General features: G+C 44.6%; 1 protein-coding gene across 7 annotated transcripts in view; it reads left to right on the top strand.

Moving 5' to 3' along the window:
- Positions 1 to 23021, top strand: part of WRN (WRN RecQ like helicase) — a 281559-nt gene that overhangs the window by 202593 nt on the left and 55945 nt on the right. For all 7 annotated transcript variants that reach the window (XM_073543508.1, XM_073543546.1, XM_073543535.1 and 4 more), the window contains 2 exons: positions 13652 to 13822; positions 20542 to 20636. In XM_073543508.1, coding sequence (XP_073399609.1) covers positions 13652 to 13822; positions 20542 to 20636 — 266 coding nt within the window. The remainder of the gene's footprint in view (positions 1 to 13651; positions 13823 to 20541; positions 20637 to 23021) is intronic.

Genomic DNA, 23021 nt, shown 5'->3' with positions numbered 1-23021 from the left:
GCACAGTTTTGGAACCAAATTTTTTTTTTTTGTTAGGAAGTTATAGGGGTAAAAGTTGACCAGCGATTTCTCATTTTTGCAACACCATTTTATTTTTACAGCCCACATCACATTTGAAGTCACTTCAATACCAATACCCAAAAGTGCACCCCTCAAGGTGCTCAAAACCACATTCAAGAAGTTTTTTAACCCTTCAGGTGCTTCACAGGAATTTTTTGAATGTTTAAGAAAAATGAACATTTAACTTTTTTTCACCAAAAAATTACTTCAGGTCCAATTTTTTTATTTTACCAAGGGTAACAGGAGAAATTGGACTGCAAAAGTTATTGTGCAATTTCTACTGAGTACGCTGATACCTGATATGTGGGGGGGAACCACTGTTTCAGCGCATGGCAGAGCTCAGGATGGAAGGAGCGCCATTTGACTTTTTTAATTTAAAATTGGCTGGAATTCATATCGAACGCCATGTCACGTTTGGAGAGCCCCTGATGTGTCTAAACAGTGGAAACCCCCCACAAGTGACCTCATTTTGGAAACTAGACCCCCAAGGAACTTATCTAGATATGTGGTGAGAACTTTGAACCCACAAGGGCTTCACAGAAGTTTATAACGTACAGCCGTACAATTAAAAAATCATATTTTTTCCACAAAAATGATCTTTTCACCCCCAATTTTTATTTTCCCAAGGGTAACAGGACCCTAAAAGTTATTGTGCAATTTGTCCTGAATACGCTGATACCCCATATGTGGGTGTAAACGACTATTTGGGCGCATGGCAGAGCTTGGAAGGGAAGCAGCGCCATTTGACTTTTTTGGCTGGAATTGAGATTGGACACCATGTCGTGTTTGGAAAGCCCCTGATGTGCCAAAACAGTGGAAACCCCCAACAAATGACACCAATTTGGAAACTAAACCCCCCCCAAGGAACTTATCTAGATGTGTGGTGAGCACTTTGAACCCCCAAGGGCTTCACAGAATTTTATAACGCCCGGGCGTGAAAATAAAAAAATCATATTTTTTTCCACAAACATGATCTTTTAGTCCCCAATTTTTTTACTTTCCCAAGGGTAACAGTAGAAATTGGACCCCAAAAGTTGTTGTCCAATTTGTCCTGAGTATGCTGATACCCCATATGTGGGAGAAAACTACTGTAAGGGCATACGTCAGGGCTCGGAAGGGAAGTAGTGACGTTTTGGAATGCAGACTTTGATGGAATGGTCTGTGTGCGTCATGTCGCGTTTGGAGAGCCTCTGAAGTGCCTAAACTGTTGAAACTCCCAACAAGTGACCCCATTTTGGAAACTAGACCCCCCATGGAACTTATCTAGATGTGTGGTGAGCACTTTGAGCCCCCAAGTGCTTCACAGAAGTTTATAACGCCCGGGCGTGAAAATAAAAAAATCAATATTTTTTCCCACAAAAATGATATTTTTGCCCCCAATTTTTTATTTTCCTAAGGGTAACAGGAGAAATTGGACCCCAAAAGTTGTTTTGCAATTTGTCCTGAGTAGGCTGATACCCTATAAGTGGGGGTAAAACACTGTTTGGGCACATGGCAGAGCTTGGAAGGGAAGGAGCACCATTTGACTTTTTCAACGCAGAATTGGCTGGAATTGAGATCAGACGCCATGATGCATTTGGAGAGCACCTGATGTGCCCAAACAGTGGAAACCCCCCAATTCTAACTCCAACCCTAACCCCAACACACCCCTAACCCTAATCTCAGCCCTAGCCCTAACCCTAATGGGAAAATGGAAATAAATACATTTTTGAAATTTTATTATTTTTCCCTATCTAAGGGGGTGATAAAGGGGGGTTTGATTTACTATTTATGGCGAGTTTTTATGTTTGGCAGCTGTCGCACGCTTTTATTGTAAAAATAGTTTATGCATCATCACATTATGAGAGCTATAATTTTTCCATATTTTGACCCACTGAGTCATGTGAGGTCTTATTTTTGACGTTTTTATTGGTACCATTTTTGGGCACGTGACATTTTTTGATTGCTTTTTTTCTGATTTTTGGGACGCAGAATGAACAAAAACCAGCATTTCAAGAATTTCTTTTGGGGGGTGCTTTTACACCGTTCCGCGTGCGGTAAAATTGATAAGGCGGTTTTATTCTTCGGGTGAGTATGATTACAGCGATACCTCATTTATGTCTTTTTTTATGTTTTGGCGCTTTTATGCAATGAAAACAATTTTATATAAAAAATAATTATTTTTGCAACGCTTTATTCTGCGAGCTATAACTTTTTTATTTTTTCACTGATAATGCTGTATGACGGCTCGTTTTTTGCGGGAAAAGATGACGTTTTCAGCGGTACCACGGTTATTTATATCCGTCTTTTTGATCGAGCGTTATTGCACTTTTTGTTCGGCGGTATTTATTTAGCGATTTTTTTATAAATTATTTTTACACTTTTTTTTTACACTGCGATCGTGTTTGATCGCAGTGTGCCAGGTGTTAACGTGTCGGAGGCGGTCCGCGACCGCCCCTGACACACTGTGCTGGGTGTCAGTTGTCATAATCAGCAGACACCCGGCCGCGATCAGCGGCTCTCCCCCCGTGAGCGCCGCTGATCGCGCTAGACGTACTATCCCGTCCATGAGCATAGGGGCCCGGGTCCTATGGATGGGATAGTACGTCAAATGGCAGAAAGGGGTTAATGTTAGCAGGCAATACAATCCAGTTCTTGATCCGTGAACAGTCCTGCTCGTCGATATTGGCCCCCATGAAGTTTAAATACATAATCTTGAATATCTCCTGAAAAAAATGAATCAAGTGAAAGTTTTTTTTTGTATAGAGCACTTGTGTTAAATGTGAAAGAGCAAATGATAAACAATAATTTAAAACAAAAAACAAGACTGCGGAGTCCCTCATGTCTCAATCAGTGCCTTCCCCCCCCGCCCTTCCACCAGTCCCATAATGAAAACACAGACAAGCCTAGATGGGTTGAAACAGGTCGGTCACAGTTTATTAGCTTCTTATTACATAAGCAAAGAATGGCAATTACATGTCATAACGGGCTCATCGCCAAAGGCCCTGTCTGCAGATGACGGGCGTGCAGGCCAATGAGCGGTTACAAACCTTTGCCCTTCTCCACATTTTCCGCCACGGAGGATCATGTGTATGACCTACACAGGACTCCGACCCCCACCCAACAGTATTAGGGCCTGTTCGAAAAATATGTCAAGACCAATGTCCATGAGGTGAACTCCATCTGGTCTTAATAATGCCGCATTATCTCCTTCCAGCTGGTGGTGACGAACCACAATACCATATTTTTTAATCACAAATTTTGCCATCAGCGCGTTTATCTTTCTCCTTGAACGCTCTATGGCTTTTGTATCCCTTGAGCCGCGCCAGACGGCTCGTGGTATTATCTCTGACCACACCAATATCATCTCCGGGAAAAGACATGTAAAATGCTCAAGGTCTGTTGTCAACACTGTGTAGAGCTCAGCGATCTTGCTTTTGCACAAATCAATACCATCGGCAATGGTAATGATTTGGCCCTATGAGCGATGTTGACTAACTCCAGGAAAATTTGTTGCCATTGGAGCCTTCTGATACCTCTCCAGTTGACCTCTAGTCCCGGGAAGCCTAGCTTTTTTCCTTCCGGCCGAAGCTCAGCTCTTTTTGCCACCCAGTAGACATATGAGTGATCTAATACCCAAACTGCGGGCTTACAGAAGCCTGTAAGAGACAAAATGTGTTACTATATCTATAATATAATGCTGGGAGCGTCACTCTGTTCGAAGCCTTTATAGACTGCGCAAGCGCGAGGCACTTGCGCAGTCTGGACAGAGTAACGCACCCGGGGATGAGGAGGGTGGCCCAGGAGATTGCGGTATGCGTAAGCACTGAACGCATTCCGCGATCTCCGGCACAACACCTTACCGATCCGTTGTTGCCGCGGGGTCTTGCTGGGTTGTCAGGAGAGGGCGGGTTGTGGCGCCGGGATTGGTGTGTCTTCAAGAAAATGGCGCCGGAAAGCGATGACTGCGCAGGCACTGATTTTGCCGGCACAATCCCGCCCTCTCCTGACATTACGGCACAACAACTTACTGATCCGGTATTGCCGTGGGGTCTCACCATGATGTCAGGAGAGGGCGGTTTGTGGCGCTGGAATCGGGAGCCGAGTTCGGCGGCACAATCACACCCTCTCCTGACCTCACGGCGAGACCCCGCGGCAATACCAGTGTCTTCAAGAAAATGGCATGCATACCAGGATTAAGGGATGAGGGGCACCTTGCATATCATGATATGGGAGGTGAGAGGACCATGCATATTAGGATTCGGGGGTGAGGGGACCATGCATACTAGGATTGGGGCGTGAGGGGACCATGCATACTAGGGTATGGGGTGAGAGGACCATGCATACCAGGATGGGGGTGAGAGGACCATGCATACCAGGATTGTGGGATGAGGGGTACCATGCATACCAGGATTGGGGATGAGGGGTACCATGCATACCAGGATTGGGGATGAGGGACCTTGCATACCAGAATTTGGAGGTAAGGGGTGCCATGTTTACCAGGATTGGGAATGAGGGGGGACCATGAATACCAGGATTGTGGGGTGAGGGGACCACGCATACCAGGATTGGGGGGGTGAAAGGACCATGCATTCCAGGATTGGTGGGTGAGGGGACCATGCATTACAGGATTGGGTGGTGAGGGGACCATGCATTACAGGATTGGGGGGTGAGGGGACCATGCATTACAGGATTGGGTGTGAGGGGACCATGCATACCAGGACTGGGGGGTGAGGGGACCATGGATACTGAGACAGGGGGTGAGGAGACCATGCATACCAGAAGTGGCGGGTGAGGAGACCATGTATACCAGGATATGGTTGAGGGGGTACCATGCATACCAGGATGAGGAATGGGGTGCCATGCATACCAGGGTGGGGACCATACATGCCAGAATAGGGATGAGAGGGCCATGCATACTATTATAGGGATGATGGGGCCATGCATAGCAGGATAGGGATGAGGGGGCCATGCATAGCAGGATAGGGATGAGGGGCCATACATACCATTATAGGGATGATGGGGCCATGCATAGTAGGATAGGGATGAGGGGTACCATACATACCAGGATAGGAATGAGAGGTACCATGTATACCAGGATAGGGATGAGGGGTGCCATGCATACCAGGATAGGAGGGGGCAGCACATACCAGGATGGGAGACCATATACCAATAAAAATATTCGCCACCCGGACATAGAACGGGTTCATAGCTAGTATCTTGTATATCTGGCAAAGCATGCGGATTTCCAACGACTCATTCTCTGCACTTCTGCCCTAGCTGCTTCAGTGGCTGCACCGATTCGGAAAGAATGCGTCCCATATTCCTTCAGATTAGCCACTTTTTTTTCTTCTAAGCATTGCTTGAAAATTGCCTGAAACTTATACTTGGTAAGAGGGGACCTGTCTGTTTGTGAAAGAAAAAATCTGTTTGCGTGTCTTATTAACGCTTATAGTTTGACTATTTTTAGTGGGCATACTGGGCCATCTGATGAGTTAACCAGGACCCACGTGCCCCTACCGGTGGGATCACATTTTAATTTTCACACGCGAATGAGCAGAGCGTCGCTGCATATGATTATACCCTCATTGATTAAACCGCCTTCCGTCGCCGTTTTTGACTGCGTTAACAACTCGCTAATGCGCAGTGCTCCGAAAAAAGCGATAGCGAATGCTTCTGAAATGAGGGTTGACTCGTATTGTGACTTGCATATTGATGGGGCAACAACATTCCTGACTCGGTTGAAGCCTTTTCCAGCCTTTAATGGCTTGTTTGATGAAAAAGAACTTTGTAACGTCCACCCACCCCATTAGTTGTTAGAAAAAGGCTATACCCGATAAATGGTGTTGTGCCGATGTATCCAACGCTCCTCTTTCTTTGAGCCGAATCAGGAATTCCATAGACACTTCGCATCTTGCTCGGTCGTACTTATCGACAGGCCTACCCTGAATTAGAGAGCATCACTCCTCCCACGCATTACCATAGACCAGCCTGGTAGCCGGTGTAACGGAGGTGCAGATTAAGGGCATCAGTAATTGGCCACTGTGGCCAATAATGATGGAGGACACTGGACATCCGATGTTTTCGCATTGGGGAGAAGGTCTGTGAAGGCCTGCCAATCAGAAGATAACAGTGAGTTAACGAGATTGTGTACATGTGTCACTAATTTGTCTCGGCACCAGATATTGTGTTTTAGACATAGTAGTGCTAGCTGGCGTAAGAGAGCGAGTAAGCGCTGTAGAAAGCCTACAGCCTGCAGTGACCCAGCTACCTCCTCCCCACTACTGGGATATCAACTCAACCAACACGGGGACTGCTGCAACCCACCAACCTACTGTCTCCTTCCCCACCATCCTGTAGCATGTAAGCCCGAAAGGGCAGGGTCCTCTCCCCTCTGTATCAGTCTGTCATTGTAAGTTTGTTTACTGTAAGTGATATCTGTAATTTGTATGTAACCCCTTCTTATGTACAGCACCATGGAATCAATGGTGCTATATAAATAATAATAATAAGGGCAGGGATGCAGAAGACATATGGTTTAAGCTCTTTGTGGTTCCAGGATTTTTCGTTTGAAATCCAATGTTCGTGTTTTCCAACTGCTTACCCCATAGCTCCACTGTTAATGCTATTGCGAAAATCTCTAACAGGGCTCAATCGCGCCCCCAGCTTGATGTGGTCCATAGCTCCGACCAGCTGCCTTTACACCATTAATTTTTGTAGATTGCTCCAAAATCCTCTTTGATACATCCCCCTACCACGAGCCCCAGGTCCTTGCTTGTCATCTCTTTTGCCATGATGCAGGTATGGCCATTGTAGGAATGTTTTCCAGACTAGTAAGTCTGCCTTCAAGGAGCGAGTGAGTCTTATTCTATGGCCAGGAAATGTCATTTGTTGCCAGCGATAATCGGCAAGAGAATGCTCTGCCGACCGGCATTACGCAGCAGACCCAGCAAGGACTGCATCTGTTGGAGGGTGACTTTTTTAACTATGCAGAAACCCTACAACATCTACAGAGTTTTCTTTATTTTCTCTGCTGGTAAGTGAAAACCATTCAATTGGTGTCTATTTCGATGCCAAGGAAAGGCAGTACATTACATGGGCCGACTGTTCTTTCGGGTGATAGTGGTACGCCGAAATCCGTAAAATAAATTTTAAATTTTCTGTGAAGGAAGGAGCAGAGATTTTAAGTTTTGGGGCCGACAAAAAAAAAAAAATCATCGAGGTAGTGAACTAGAGAATTGCTGCTTGTTTCATAACAGACTACCCAGTCCAGGAAAGTGCTTAATAGCTCGAAATAGTGACACTAATTGGCACTTCCCATCGACAAGCACATATCGCAATAATAGTACTGGTCTACCTTGCAACCTAACAAGTGGAAGCATTCAGGGTGCACAGGTAGTAGGAGGAATGCTGACTCTATGCCTGATTTAGCTAGCAGTGCGTCGGCCCAGCAGTGCGGACTAGTTCTGCTGCCTTGTCAAACGACGCGCATGTCATGGATGCTTCCTCTGGGGGTATCGCGTCGTTAACCGATTTGCCTTTTGGGTGTGACAGATGATGGATTAGACGATATTTTCCCAATTCCTTTTTTCGAATAAAGCCTAACGGCGAGATTCTAATATTTTGGAACGGCAACAATTGAAAGGGGCCCGCTATTCTACCCAGTTTAACCTTCTTTTCTATTTTTTGGCGCAATATTTCGGGGAATTCTCGAGACGATTTTAGGTTATCAGCCAGGGTTGGTGTTCTACTGAATTTGAAGGGGATGAAAAAAACGTTTGTAAAGCCGGAGTATAATTGCCGTGCCGCTTCTTTATTGGGGTAGAGGTTTAACCAGGGGCTAATCGTGGGCTTACCGGGGTTTCGCTGCGTAGGTGCTCTGTTTGCCTGACGAGTACACCTTGAAGCTGGGTGTCCCCTCCCCCCGCAAGCAGAGCATTTGTGTGTATATCTGCATAACACGTGGAAACTGCAGTTTCCCACGTTAAATAGCCTGCAGGTCCCGGGTTTTCGTACGACCACTAAGTGTTTACCTGCCGCTGCAGAGTAGTTAGTGGTCATAGATGAAAAGGGGGGCTGCTTCTGCAACAGCATCAGTCGTAGCCACACATCTGTCGCTTTAACTCCCCAGCCTAGATTAGGCTGTAGGGCCAGCCGCCTGCAGAACTCCTCGTTATCCCGCCGCCAGGCGGAACTGCCATGTAATTTATACTTACTATAATATATTGTGATGCAGTGACCCCTGTGACAGCTAGGGGGCGCTGTATGGGCTTCCCAGGACATGCATGTAGGTATTTCCTTTGTTGTGATGGGAAAATGGTGAGTGGCAGGATTATAAATGGCCGATATGTATCACAAGGGTGGGTGCCTTGTGATGGAAGCTGGAATATGTATTAATCAGCAGAGATATACTGCTGAGGATTTGTTGCTGTGTATCAGGGAAAGCTTCCAGGTGACTTGGTGAGATGGGTGGGACCAGTCACCTGCAAACCCACCCAGGGGCGTGTGTCTGAACGTCCAAAATAAAGCCTGTGTATGTATGGCTAGGTGTAATAGGACCTGTAGTGAGATCATGACCATGTGATCCATACCTCACCTGTGGTTGCGGTTACGTACCATATAATGTGCCTGATGTCTGGTCACATGGAGAGTGTATATCTGAATGGTTCAGGGTGCAAGGTCCTGGAGGGCCAGTGTTGGGATGTTCTGAGAGAAGAATCGGATCCCTGGAGCACGTGCTGCTACCTTGGACCTGGTGAGGCGTGAGTGTTGGACGGTCTCAGGAGGGGACGGACGTCCTGAATAGCACCCGCTGATGCCCTGGACCTGGTGTGGCCAGTGTGTTGGGAGTCCCTGGGAGGAGGGTTGGATCCCTGAATAGCACCCGGTGAGGCCTGTGTGTTGGAGGGTTCCAGAGTGGGGACGGACGTCCTGAATAGCACACAGACAGGCCACGTGTGTTTGCAGAGTCAGTGACGGCACTGCATTGGGGGAGCTACCGTCCGTCTGTGGATCTGGACTGTCAGGTGGACTGGTGAGCAAGGCGTTGTCTAGGATGGTGATCCCAGTTCGGCAGCTTCCCTGAGAGAGAGAGAGTACTGACAGGAGTCAGCGTGCGGATTAGGAGCTCCTAAAGAGGTAACCCCGGACAGGGGGAATTAACTGTTGGTGCCTGTTGTGTTCCATGAACATTAAAGAACTGTTTGGCGTGTGGTTGCCCCCGGTATCCGGACAGAGAGGTCCGGCGGGTTTAGGAACTGCAAGTTTAAGCCATATGTTGAAGAATGTTATGGACTATGTAGTAAGCATGAGATGTGTAACATGTTCCTCAGCGGTTTATGATGGCATAATAAACCGTATGGACTATTTTTGTGGAAAAACCTGTGCCTGACCATATTAATCCGCTGCCAAGTGAGTGTCCCCCAACACTAACAATAAGCGCTACCTTACAATATATATACACAATTTGGAGCAGCGTTCCGGATGCTTCTGGCCCATAATACAGCCTAATACTGCAAACGCCTGTAGCCAGTGTAGGGATTCAACTCGCTTAGGTGCGACGGGACACAACCAGGAGGCACGCTCCTTTAAAAGTTCACAGGGTTTATTGCTTCATAACCCATAAAGCAGCACATAACACAAGGAATAGCCTTTAGCTCAGGCGAAAGCAAGCATAAGTGTCCATGATTTCAGGCTCAGTCCTGAAGCCTCAGCAAACACAGGAGGCTTATCCACCCAACACATACAGCCAAAATCCACAGGCGTCACCGGGTCAGCAGCCTCAGCACCTGCCGGGACCTTCCACATGGCCCAATCAGATCCATGCGCCCTCTCTAATTACCTGGAGACTTATCCCTTACACATTGAAACAACACCTCAGCAATATCATAAGTCTCCATCCCAAAGCCACCCACTTTGGGATACATAACGGCCATTCCGTATTCTGCCATTCATCCTTTCTCTTGGGACATCCACACAGCGCCCCCTAGTGGACACAGTGGTTACTAGACCACACCAGTTATTCATTGTTTGTGCTATTTTTGGTCTATTTCTATCATATAACCGTTCGCTTGTCCTCCTTTTATCTACTGTCGATCAGCTGATAATAACGACCATATGTCGACATAATCATTATTGCATATTTTCTGTCTCGTCTCTTGATCTATGTGCAAATCTAGGAATGCAAAGTATGAGAACTGATTAGGCTATTTTTGCAAAGTATGAGAACTGATTTGGCTATGATCTATGTGTGCACCTAGTGGGCTGATTCCACAGAAAAACACATCTTTGTGTAAGCTCACTGACTCTAGTGTCCCATCGTTGTCAGCGGAACCCCCTGAGCGGGTCAACTGCTTAACTCGCACCTTAATAGCTGAGGCTAGTTTGTTCTCCCGTGTTATGTACGGCGTGGTTTTCGTTGGCTTCGTAACACTCACCGCTGTCTGACGCAAGACTGGTGACTCCAGTTGTTGGAGGAACATGGTCTCCCGCTTTGGTGATGATTTGTTGCTTGAATTGGCTGGAGGCCCTGGGAGATGGGGATAAGTCTCCCCAGCTGACAGCCAATGATGGAGCACGTGACCACTGGCGTCTGTCGTGTTCCCGCGCCTGCCTATTCTGCGATGTGTCAGACCACTCGGATATGGAACGCCATCTAGAGGACGGAGAGCTGTGGCGGCTCCTATGTGAGATGTGTCTGCGACAGTAATGGGAGGAGCGTCTTTTAGAGGGACAGGGGGAATGATGTCAGGAATCATCAGAGGAGGATGGGGAGGACCTGTGGCGTCTATGCCTGCGTCCGCTGCAGCTATGGGGTGTGATGGGGTCGTTTTTATTTGGAGCACAGGGTTCGTTTACTGGGTTATGGGCCATAGTTATACCACATTGGGGTGCCATATTATGGGTCTTTTATGTAAGGGGGGAGGGTATTGGGATTACTTTGGGTGCATTAGTGGTGCTTGGTCCAGTAACAGTGTTACAGGCTTGGTGAAGCTGTAGAGTACGCTCATTGGTCGTGTTGGACCAATCAGCGTGTTCTGCAGCTGTATACAGTGTCGTCTGCCCTGTTTCTCCGTCCCCCTGTGCAGGCAGTGCGGCTGTGCCTGCAGGAGAAATGGTGTTGGACAGGCATTGGAAGTGATGCGGGGATGTGGGCGGCGACGCGCCGGAAGTTGGGCGGAGTCTGCAGTGGCCCGGGCCCAGTGCGTCCCAGGAAGCGTGCAGACGCGAAGCTGATAATGTGGCAGCGACGTGGTGTCCCACGATGGGCACCCAGTCGCAGACTCGAAGCCGCTCTTGTGGGTGGGGGCACAAAGCAGAACGCCTACCTTCTCGCATCGGAGGACCATCAGCTGAAGCGCCGACCGAACAGGGGGGGTCGGCCGGCGGCACAGCGAAGAGCACAGCCCCCCCAGTGCTGGTGACAGACCAAGCTGGGCCAGCACACGTGGACACCATAAGTGATGAAGCGCAGGGGCCCTGGGACGCAAGGGAATCGATAGGCGTTGAGGCCGCATCGGGAGAGGTCTGGAGGGGCGGGAGAGAACTGTTGCCCGGGGGAGGAAGGTGACACTGGAGCATGGTAGAATGTATGGATAGGGGGGGCCAGGAGAGGGCACAGGGGAGGTGAGTGCCAAGGCCAGTAATAAGGGCATGAAGCCAGTGCTCACCTTCTTGTGCTACTCTCTGCTGCAGGGCCTCCACCAGGGAATCCAACATGGTTGCAGGAAATTCTATGGTCCTCAGGAGACAAAAGCTTCAAGGGGTCAGCCGGGAGGTGGAAAGAGGAAGTCACTGACCCCGACACCTGAATTTAACCGCTGTAGGTTTGGCTGGATGCCCCTTCCCCTTTAATCCCCTTGGTCAGCGGACGTCCCAATTTGTGCATCACCTATGGAGTGGTGGAAAGGGGAGGGGTGGATTGGGAACTGAACAGTACTTCCATCTAACCTTACCCATATAGGCTCCGCAGTCAGAGGCACTTTACTTATTTAGTACTTGCCATTGGAGGGAAAAGTAGAAAAACCTAAAGCTTGGTGTGACACTGGTATTGACACCCTTTACATTAAATTAGTATGGAAGCACATTTTGACTCGCCTGTGGTAAATCACAAATGAGAATCACTTATAATTGTCAGTCCCCACGTGACATGAATTAGCCAATGAACGAAGACTTCATTGTTTTAAAAAAGCCACGTGGTGCACAATGGTGAAGACAAAGGAGCTTTCTGAGGACATCAAATGTGCTATTATTAGCAAACACAAGACTTTCAAAGAGTATAAGGCCATTTCCAAAGACCTTGGTATCCCAGTTTCAACAGTGCACAATGTTAAGAAGTTTGCCAAGCATGGAACAGTCAAGAACCTCCCTGGACATGGGGGATAGAGGAAAATTAACAAGAGAGGTCTTCGAATGTTGGTGCGAATTGGGGAAAAAACACCACATCAAACATCCAAAGACCAGAAGACCAACCTGGAACAGTCTGGGGTTATGGTTCAACAAGTACCATATGCTGTACACTAAACCAAGTAGAGCTTTATGGACGTAGGCCAAGGAAGAAACCATTGCTGAAGAAAATACATAAAAAGCAACGACTGATCTTTGCCAAACAGTACCTTGACAAACCGCAGTCCTTTTGAGAAAAGCTTCTCTGGACAGATGAAACACAAGTAGAGCTTTTTGGCAATGGAAAGCAACATTTTGTTTACAGACCGCGCAATGAAGCTTATAAGGAAAAGAACGTCCTACCAACAGTTATACATGGTGACATCAATGAGTCCTGACCTCAATCCTTTTGAAAATCTTTGGGATGATCTGAAATCTGCCATTGTGAAAAAGAACTCAAACATTCAAGAGCTTGAACAAACGGGAAAGGAAGAGTGGAAGAAAATACCATCTGAGAAGTGCAAGAAGCTTATATAGATGGCTACAAGAAACGTTTGGAGGCTGTCATCGAGGCCAAAGGGTGTGTAACCAAGTATTGATTAGGGGTACCTTTATTGTTGCACATGCTGTTTATTCTGTTTCTTCTTTGAATTTTATATTATATATTATATTTATATTAGATATTGTACAGTCTATAAAAAAAATAAAGGTGTGCCAATAATGGTGACCAACACTGTATTACCTATAATATTTTCTTTCCTTTCATGTTAATGAGAAAAAAAGGCTCGATATTCATCACACCACTTTTTTTGGCTTACATAAGACATGTCATGTACATTATCGATAGGCTTCTTAACAAATGTTCACTCTTTTGGCTTAATCTTTCACACTCTTTTTTTCATTGTATATTTACCGTATTTGACAGAAAAGCTCCGCATAGCTCCGTTTATAGTATCATCAGAGGGCAACTCCAGAAGCCAGTAACAGCTTAGTTATAATTTGTTTTTAATGGGAAACAAATATAGTTTATATGTTACAAAAAAGTATATACTGACATTTTATTTTAGTCTAAATCAATGGCAGATAGATCTTGCTGTTTAAGGTATACGTTAAAAAAAATTAATAGACTGTGTGTTTTTTGTTTGTTTGTTTTTCTACAAAGTTGCCTCTTAACCAAAAAATCAAATGGAAGTGAAGTTTTTACTTGTTGCTTGCAATTAAATTATAGACATCGCAAAGATTACCAGACAGATATCGCTGCCATCATCTCTTTGGTACGGGAAAGGATGTATCTGAAGCATTTTGGAAGGCTCTGGCAAGACATTTGATCAATGAAGGATTCCTCCAAGAGTTATCTGGTCGAACCAAATTTGCAATTACATGTGGCATTACAACCAAGGTAATGTGCTTATCATTTTTCTCTGCCGCCATGATTAATTACATTGCACCTTTTAATTGTAATATTTACTTCTTAAATGAAGATCCATATAGAAATGAGTAAAGTAAAAATTGTCTTGCCTGTATTTTAAGAGAACCTGTTACCAGTTTTGTCATGTGTAAACTAAAACGATCACATTACTCAGCGCCTGTGTTGCATTTCATAATTTTTATCGTAGGTACCATGGCTGTGGAGTCGGTGCCAAACCTCCAACTCCTCAATTTCTCTGACTCCGACTCTCGACTCCCTCAGACATGGCTCATGTTTAAGTGTAGTAAAATGGCACTGTAGTAAAATGGTAACATCAGGCTTTTAGACACTATTATGACACAATAATAATGCTAATTAGATAGAACATAAAATATATTTATTGGAATACAACTTTAGAACACAAAAAAGTTAATAAATTGTAAATATGCAATGCACTGTGCAGTAAGTGGGGAATAATTAGTTTTCAAGAAAAACGTACTGATTAGCATTTGTGAAGTCTATGAATTTGTTCTGAGAAATAGTATCGCCTCCATCAGATCCTCCTTCATAGGTGACCTCAAATCTGATCTAATTATTTTAAGGCCCGAGAACAACCTCTCTACACTAACTTGAGTTGGAGGCAAAGCGGTAATCACATTGGCAACATCTCTAACAATTTCAGGGTAATAAGGAATTGCCTCATTTGATGAACGGTTGAACTCCTCTACTTCTATGAGAGCAAGTGCAAAATTTTGCTGAAATATGGTCAATCTGTTCGCTATGGGAGTGGAATCTTTTTTCCTGCTCTATGTTGTCCAAATACTTATCAAAATTAATCTCCTCATCTGATGAGTCTGAGGATATGGTAGAAGTAGCACTGGCGACACAAGTCCTCTTGCTCTTGGCAGTCCTGTAGCCCACTCATCCTAACTGCTACTTCAGTCAGAGCTTCTTTTCCTTTAGTAAGCTGTTGATCATCCAGCAATATACGATGACTTGGGTCCACATAAACAGCTGCCAGAAGAATATTATTTTCTAATAGCAGTGTCTCTCTCCGTTTCATTGAAGCAGCAATGCCATCTGCAATTAAACCTCCTCTTTCGGACAGGCAAAACAACAAGTTCTTCCACTCCTTTATGGAAATGCCAGGAGTTAAATCCTCAGTTTGTAATTTTTTAGTTGCTGTTAATGGGTGACAAAGCAATATCTTTAAAGCCACCTGTGTCCAGTGACCTTCATTTAGTGTTACTTGAGGGTTGGCCATGTCTGCATTGATCCACAATTGCCCCTTTTCCGGGACATCTCTTCAAGATGATATCAATTTTACAGACCTCTCCAATCTTTGTAGGTTGGAAAACTTGGAAAGTAGGCAGTGTATCAAATACTTTTTACCCACTGTAACCCCTTGTATACATCCCAAAAATCTTTTACATTTCTCCCGCACTGTATGTTAAATTAGTTGTCCACTACGACAACCCATTCTTAAACTAAATGTTCGGTCCTGAATAAAATAATAAAGCCTACACTCGCTTTCCGTGCTGGTGCCGTCCCTGCAGAGTCTGCATTCGCTTTCCCTGGGGCTGTGATGTGGTGTTGTGGTATAGTAACATAGTTAGCAAGGCCGAAAAAAAGACATTTGTCCATCCAGTTTAGCCTATATTCCATCAGAATAAATCCCCAAATCTACGTCCTTCTAAAGAACCTAATAATTGTTAGATACAATATTGTTAATCTCCAGGAAGACATCCAGGCCTCTCTTGAACCCCTCCACTGAATTCGCCATCACCACCTCCTCAGGCAAGGAATTCCAGATTCTCACTGCCCTAACAGTAAAGAATCCTCTTCTATGTTGGTGGAAAAACCTTCTCTCCTCCAGAGACAGAGAATGCTCCCTTGTGACTGTCACATTCCTTGGTATAAACAGATCCTCGGAGAGATATCTCTATTGTCCCATTATATACTTATACATGGATATTAGATCACCCCTTTGTCTTTTTTCTAGACTAAATAATCCTAATTTTGCTAATCTCACTGGGTATTGTAGTTCCCCCATCCCCTTTATTAATTTTGTTGCCCTCCTTTGTACTTGCTCTAGTTCCATTAGATCGTTCCTGAGCACCGGTGCCCAAAATTGTACAGAGTACTCGATGTGCGGTCTAATCAGGGATTTTTACAGAGGCAGTATAATGCTCTCATCATGTGTATCCAGACCTCTTTTAATGCACCCCATGATCCTGTTTGCCTTGGCAGCCGCTGCCTGACACTGGCTGTTCTAGGTAAATTTATCATTAACTAGGATCCCCAAGTCCTTCTAAATGTCAGATTTACCCAGTGGTTTCCCGTTCAGTGTGTAATGGTGATATTGATTCCATATATCCCATGTGTATAACCTTACATTTATCATTGTTAAACTGCATCTGCCACCTTTCGGCCCAAGTTTACAACTTATCCAGATCCATCTGTAGCAGAATACGATCTTCTCTTGTAGTGACTGCTTTACATAATAATAATAATCTTTATTTTTATATAGCGCTAACATATTCCGCAGCGCTTTACAGTTTGCACATATTTTCATCACTGTCCCCGATGGGGCTCACTATCTAAATTCCCTATCAGTATGTCTTTTGGAGTGTGGGAGGAAACCGGAGTGCCCGGAGGAAACCCACGCAAACACGGGGAGAACATACAAACTCCTTGCAGATGTTGTCCTTGGTGGTTTACATAGTTTTGTATCATCTGCAAATATCGATATTTTACTGTGTAAACCTTCTACCAGATCGTTAATAAATAAGTTGAAGAGGATAGGTCCCAACATTGACCCCAAACATGTGTCGCCGGCACGACGCTCGGTGTGACGCTCTCCGCCTTGGTACGAACTGAACATGAAGAGGAAGCCAAGTCAGCATCTCATCCCGGACTGTTCCGTAAGACAAACTTAACATGAAGAGGGTCACAGTGACATCACAGCCCCGGACATAGCCAGGTGAAATCTCACGCCTACACCGCGTAATCACCGGCTCGCGCCCGCGCACTATGCTTTGCCCTACTTCGGACAGATCCGAAAACATTAGTGCGCATGCGCCAGCATAAGTCTTTCTGGCTCATGCACTGGATCTATTTTGCCGCCTTTGCTGTGCACATTTGCACTGATGTTTTCAGCTCTGCCCGCAGTAGGGAAGAGTATGGTGCACAAGCGGGAGGATTCCGCCAGGCTTTGTGGAGGATGCAGGAGGCGTCATTCACATCAATCGGAGCAGTAGGGACGGCAAGCAGCAGCTGGGAGGAGGGTTAGAGAGCCCAGAATGGATACCTCCCTGACTGAACAGAGGATTCACATACAGCACAGGAGAACTTTAATCCCTTCACGATGTGCGCCGTACATGTACGGCGCATGTCGTGTGTCTCACTTTGATGTGGGCTTCGGCAATGAGCCAACATCTTTCCCAGCCCATGTCAGCTGTTCTCGATCCACCCGCGGCTGTTAACTAGTTAAATGCAGCTGTCAATCTGGTTTTTTTTTAGCGGTTTTGAAAAAGAAAACGCTATAAAACCGCTAAAAATAAACTTCCCATTAATTTCTATGCATTTTGCACTTTTTGTGCATGCTGATGCGTTTTTTACCGTGAAAAAAACGCAGCATGCTCATTAATTTTGCAGATTTTTCCGCGTTTCTGGCTTGTTCAATGCGTTTTGAAAACGCGCGGAGAAAAACCGCGACGAAAACGTGCGGAAAACGCGAAGACAAAAAAGCCGTGGTTTCTGGGAAGGGAGTCAGGTTTTTGAGCAGAAGCGTGTCACTAATCCCGCTGATCGGCACCCGTGTCACATGCCCGCTGGTCGCCGATGGGTTGCCATGACAACCGGGGTCTGCAGCAGACCCTTGTGATTGTCATTGCCAGATTGCTATGAGGCCACCCATCAGTCAGTGCTAATAACAAGTGAGCATTTCTGCTATACACTGGCGATCTGATCATTGGCTGTGTGTAGCAGAGGCAGTCGGATTAATGCATCATTTAGTGTCCTATAGAGACTATTGAAGCAAGTGAAAAGTTAAAAAAATGCTTTTAAAAATAGAAAAAATATATAAAAGTTCCAATTACCGCCCTTTCGCCCCATTCAAAATAAAACCATTTACAAAAATTACATATATTTGGTATCGCCACATTCAGAATCGCCCGATCTATCAATATAGAAAGAAGTAAAAGCGATTGGTAAACGGCGTAGCTAATAAAAAAAGTCAAAACGCCAGAATTACGTTTTTTGGTCACCACAACATTGCATTAAAATGCAATAACGGGCGGTAAAAGGTTTGTATCTACACCAAAATGGTATCATTAAAAACGTCAGCTCGGCGCGCAAAAGTACACCCTCACCCAACCAGAGATAACGAAAAATGGAGACGCTACAGGTCTCGGAAAATGACGCAATTTTTTTTTTTCTACAAACTTTGGATTTTTTTTCACCACTTACATAAAAAAGAACCTAGACATGTTTGGTGCATCCAAACTTGTAATGACCTGGAGAATCATAATGGCAGGTCAGTTTTAGCATTTTGTGAACATGGCAACAAGCAAAAAAAAACAGTTGTGGAATTGCACTTTGTTTAGCAGTTTCACCGTACTTGGATTTTTTTTTCCCGTTTTTAAGTACACAATATGGTAAAACCAATGGTGTTGTTCAAAACTACAGCTTGTTCCGCAAAAACCAAGCCATGGCCATATTGACTGAAAAATAAAAAAGTTATGGCTTTGGGAAAAAGGGGAGCAAAAAACAAACGCAAACACGAAAATGGGCTGTGGCGTGAAGGCATTGAATAGTTTTTTGTTTTCATGTCTTCATGGGAGTTGCGCCTGTCATTACTCTACCAGGTGAGTATAACCAGCAGTTACCCTCTCTCCCTGTATAGGGAATCACCCTATTGTGCTGTGCGCTCAGTTACCCACATCTAGATTTATTCATAGTTCTCTGATAGAGGCACAAGGCCATCTCACCAGATGGAGTAGCTGCTCAGGACCCCCACTCTGAATATGTGGGTGTCCAATCCTGTAGATATGCCATAATTATCTAAAATGAGAATACCCCTTTAATTAAGGATAAAGTCCTAAAATGAGCTTGTTTAAAGGTGGTAATTCCTACAGATGAAATCAAGGTAACTAACCAAATCGCTACACACTTAGGGTCCCGTTTCACATAGTGACACACCAGCGATCCCGACAACGATACGACTTGGTAGGGATTGCTAGTGCGTTGCTACATGGTTGCTAGTAAGCTGCCAAACAGGCAGATCTCTTCAATGACGCACCAGTGATCCCGACAACGATACGACCTGGTAAGGATCGCTGGTGCGTTGTCACACAGCAGCTATTCTGAACGATTGCAGCCTGCGTCCCTGAGTTCTGTGTCACCAACGAGGTCGCTCGTCGGCGTCAAACACAGCGATGCATGCTGGTCAGCGGTACGCAGACTATGAAAAAATGGCCCAGGACATTCGAGCACGATCAGCGATATCCGGGGGGGGGTCGCCGCTATGTCTCGCATGTAGCGAGATCGCTGGCGAGATCGCTGTTGCGTCACAAAATCGGTGATGCATCAGGGATTTCGCTATGTAAGACTGGGCCTTTATTGTAGGCAGTAGGGTCATAGTCATCAATTCTTTATAAGCAGTATGTGATTACCTCTCTACATTTCCTCTTGAAATAAACACATCTCCAACAACATTAATGAGTTCTCCCTTCTTTCCTCACTTTAATATATAGCCTATGCGATTCGCTCCCTCCATCCCAAGACTGTTTTGTGTCCTTTCCTCCCTATATGCTTTTGTAATGTTCAGATTTTGTGATCTACCATCTGTGAAGACTTCAGTGCTTTTCTTCCCCTCTCCACACGCTTAATAGCTTATTATCCTCCCTTCTGCTATCTCTAAGGCCTCTTTCACACATCAGTGTCTCCAGTACGTGTGGAGTTTTCACACGTACCGGAGACAGACACAGGTAGACCCATTCAAATGAATGGGTCTGTGCACATATCTGTGTTTTCTCACGGTCCGTGTGCTCCACACGTCGACATGGCCGTTTTTGTGCATCTGCACAGATCACATGGATCCATACAAGTAAACACGTACTGCACACGGATGGTGTCCTTGTGCGTTTTTAAAGTCATAGGGTTAAAATTGAATCAAATTGTTTCAATACTAAGTTCTGGTACGTATCCACACGGAAAGAACACGGATGGCACACACAGATAGCACGGATGTGACAAATGGACACACAGACACGGATATCTTTTGTACCGTTTTTTCCGGTACCAGAAATATCAAGACATGTGAAACCGGCCTAACACTGAGAAAGGAAGGGGGAGAACAGAAATCCAAGTCAGCCAGGAACTATGAATTTGTCAAAAACAGGTCAGCTGGGTGTATGAAGAAGTATTAGTATCTACAAGAGCAAAATGGTAGGAATTTTCTAATGAAGGATATTGATAGCTGCTTAATTTTGCGTCTAGCGAGCAAATATGCAAAAAAAAAAAGCAATGAAAAGATACATACAAGATGTCTAATAATTTCATTTACCAACAAGATGTCTGATTACTTTTTTGTTTCAAGATGAAAAATAAAATTTACTAAATTGACCTCGTCCTACTAGTACTTAAAAATGTTGACAGTATTTGGTGTGGAATTTTTTTTTCAATATTGAAATGCGCTGTTTCTTTAGGGCAGAAACTGGATGAGTAAAGCCAAGAATCAATCAAGCCCAAGTCTTATGTTGACAGCAAATGAAGAGTTGTGTCCTCGCAAATTTGCACCAAGGTAATTTTGTACTCCAACCCTGCACACACTTGGAATACTGTCTGTTTACCAAACACTGCGGGAGAAGATGGATGACAAAAGTTAAACTATATCCAGACTTTTTGTATGTGTAATGCTTCAGTTCATCTGTGTGTCTAAAGCCACTTTTGTACTGGAGTATTTTAGTCCGTATTTTGATCAGTGTTTGTTTACCAAGACTCAGAGCAGTCTAAAACATGGAATAGGTGTAAATCATTCTATTATACCTTTTCTCTATGTTGATTTTATGCTTCGCTTTGACTAGCATATATTGTCAAAATTACTCCTGTGTGTAAAATCTCAGGGCAGAACATAGTGTTTTACGTGAAATGGCAATACTGCTTAACCCCGAAAGATTAGGACTGAAATTGTATGCGTCAAGAGACGACACCGGAAGGGTCACTCAGAGTTGTGACCAATTTTTCAAGGATCGCAGCCAGGGGGGTTGTATCTCACATCCACCCGCTGTGTCTTTGGAGCAAACATCTCTCTGCTGCCCTCCATTGTCTAGACAATTGACCAACGATAAACGGAGGGGTCCGCAGGCTGTTTCCACTAATAGGATGGTTATCAGGAAGCTAACAGTGAGCGTATGGTGTATACCACTCCGATTCCAACACAGACTCCACAATAACCCCAGGCTACTCGCTGACACCACCTGTTGTTTATGCAGGCTGACTGGAGGCCTGGTTCAAGTAGTGTTTGGCTTTTAGGGTGCGAGTTACAGAACCAAAGGAACAGAACTATTGCATTTTATATTTAATCCAAATGATAGGCAGGGTTTATAAAAAAAAAATGTACATAAGGTTTTACAAAAGGGACAAACCAATGCAGCATATACAGTACATAAAATAAAATGGAATAACAGAAGAAATTTGCTACGCCGCTCACAGAGAGGAGTCAACTTAGCTGTTGGAGAGCACTTTGAATTCGGATGTTCAGGGAACGGAATTCATGCATAATCTGATGTGCATATCTCTACAAGAACCAAGATCATAATTCGTCTTGACATTTTATCAGCACCTGAGTTAAACTCACCCCATCCCCTGATGACCTCATGTGATGCGGGTTGTGGGTTATTCTCAGTCCCTCAGGATTTTATGAAATTCTCAACTTATGCAACAACTTCACTCTTGATGATCGCAGAAGTTCGAGATCGCTGCTATATTTTTTATTGTTACCCAAAGTCCAAACAGGACATGGCTGTTATCAGTTTTTTGGCCATTAAGGGTTTAGGGCTTATAGGCAGGTGTATGGTTATGATGAAATATGCATATTCTTTCCATATTTGCCCTGAAGCTGAAAATGTTTGTCCCATCAATATTGGATTTATACAAACTCCAATATTCATTATTTTCTTTCGGAGACATACGTCTGAGCTGTGTGATGGTCAACGTGTGGCTGGATGCACTGCCTCCAGCAGGGCGAATTTCTATCACACATGTGACCCTGGATACACCGCCTCCCAGCAACAGAGTACAACACCAGAATGCAGCTTTCTTCCAGAATAGCTGCTGCTTCACCAAGCTTTGTCAGAGCTGCAAGGAACTCTCTAGCTCCTTCCACACCAGGGCTCTAACTGAGCTGCCAGGAACTCTCTCTAGATCCTTCCTCCAACAAGGATAGTTGAAATGAGAAATATCACCAACAGTAAGTGAGAGCACATGACACACCTTTTTAGTTAAGCCAGAGGAATCACATCTGTTAGTGATTCTCATGTAATAATGCTAACCACCACTGGGGGCAAACTAGAACAAAAGACACCACTGTGCAATGACCCTAATGGCCATCAGGGGCAAGACCAAACTTAAGCACACAGCTTAAGGGAAAAAAAGGTTACATGTGCTTTATTCTGTCATCATCCAACCTAGATCATGACAAGCGGGCTGTTGTAGCATTTACCTTGTAGTAAACTACAGTGTCACTTGAATTCAAAATGCATTTCCTGGGAACCAAAATCTCCCACCTTGCTATTTATGTGTAAGCACAGGTACCCTATTGTTATCCAACCCTCTAAAAAGAGGTCTCCTGTCTGAATTACCTGTCCAAACTATAACTCTTTGCGAACAAAAGACATCCTCCTTGGTACTGCTGGGGTCTTTTGTTCTAAAAGGAGCTCCTGCTTGTTAATTAAGATTTCTTGCTCCTTAATGCCTATTATACTAATCTCAGTCTAGGAGATACTTTTTTTTTTATTCCAGCTTTTGTCCTACTGCAAAAAAATAAAAGAAAATTCTATGACATGTAGCATTGCAATTTTGAGTTTATTGAATTGCATTAAACATAAACAAATGGAGAAGGTTTCTTAAAAAATGGAAAAGAATTTAACAATTCATAATTCTTAAGATTAAAAAGTCAATTAAATAT

Source organism: Dendrobates tinctorius, unplaced genomic scaffold (genome assembly GCF_039654945.1).
Source record: "Dendrobates tinctorius isolate UK_male_01 unplaced genomic scaffold, ASM3965494v1 ptg000011l, whole genome shotgun sequence".
In the NCBI taxonomy this organism is placed as follows: domain Eukaryota; kingdom Metazoa; phylum Chordata; class Amphibia; order Anura; family Dendrobatidae; genus Dendrobates; species Dendrobates tinctorius.
This window is presented reverse-complemented; position numbering and strand designations above follow the sequence as displayed.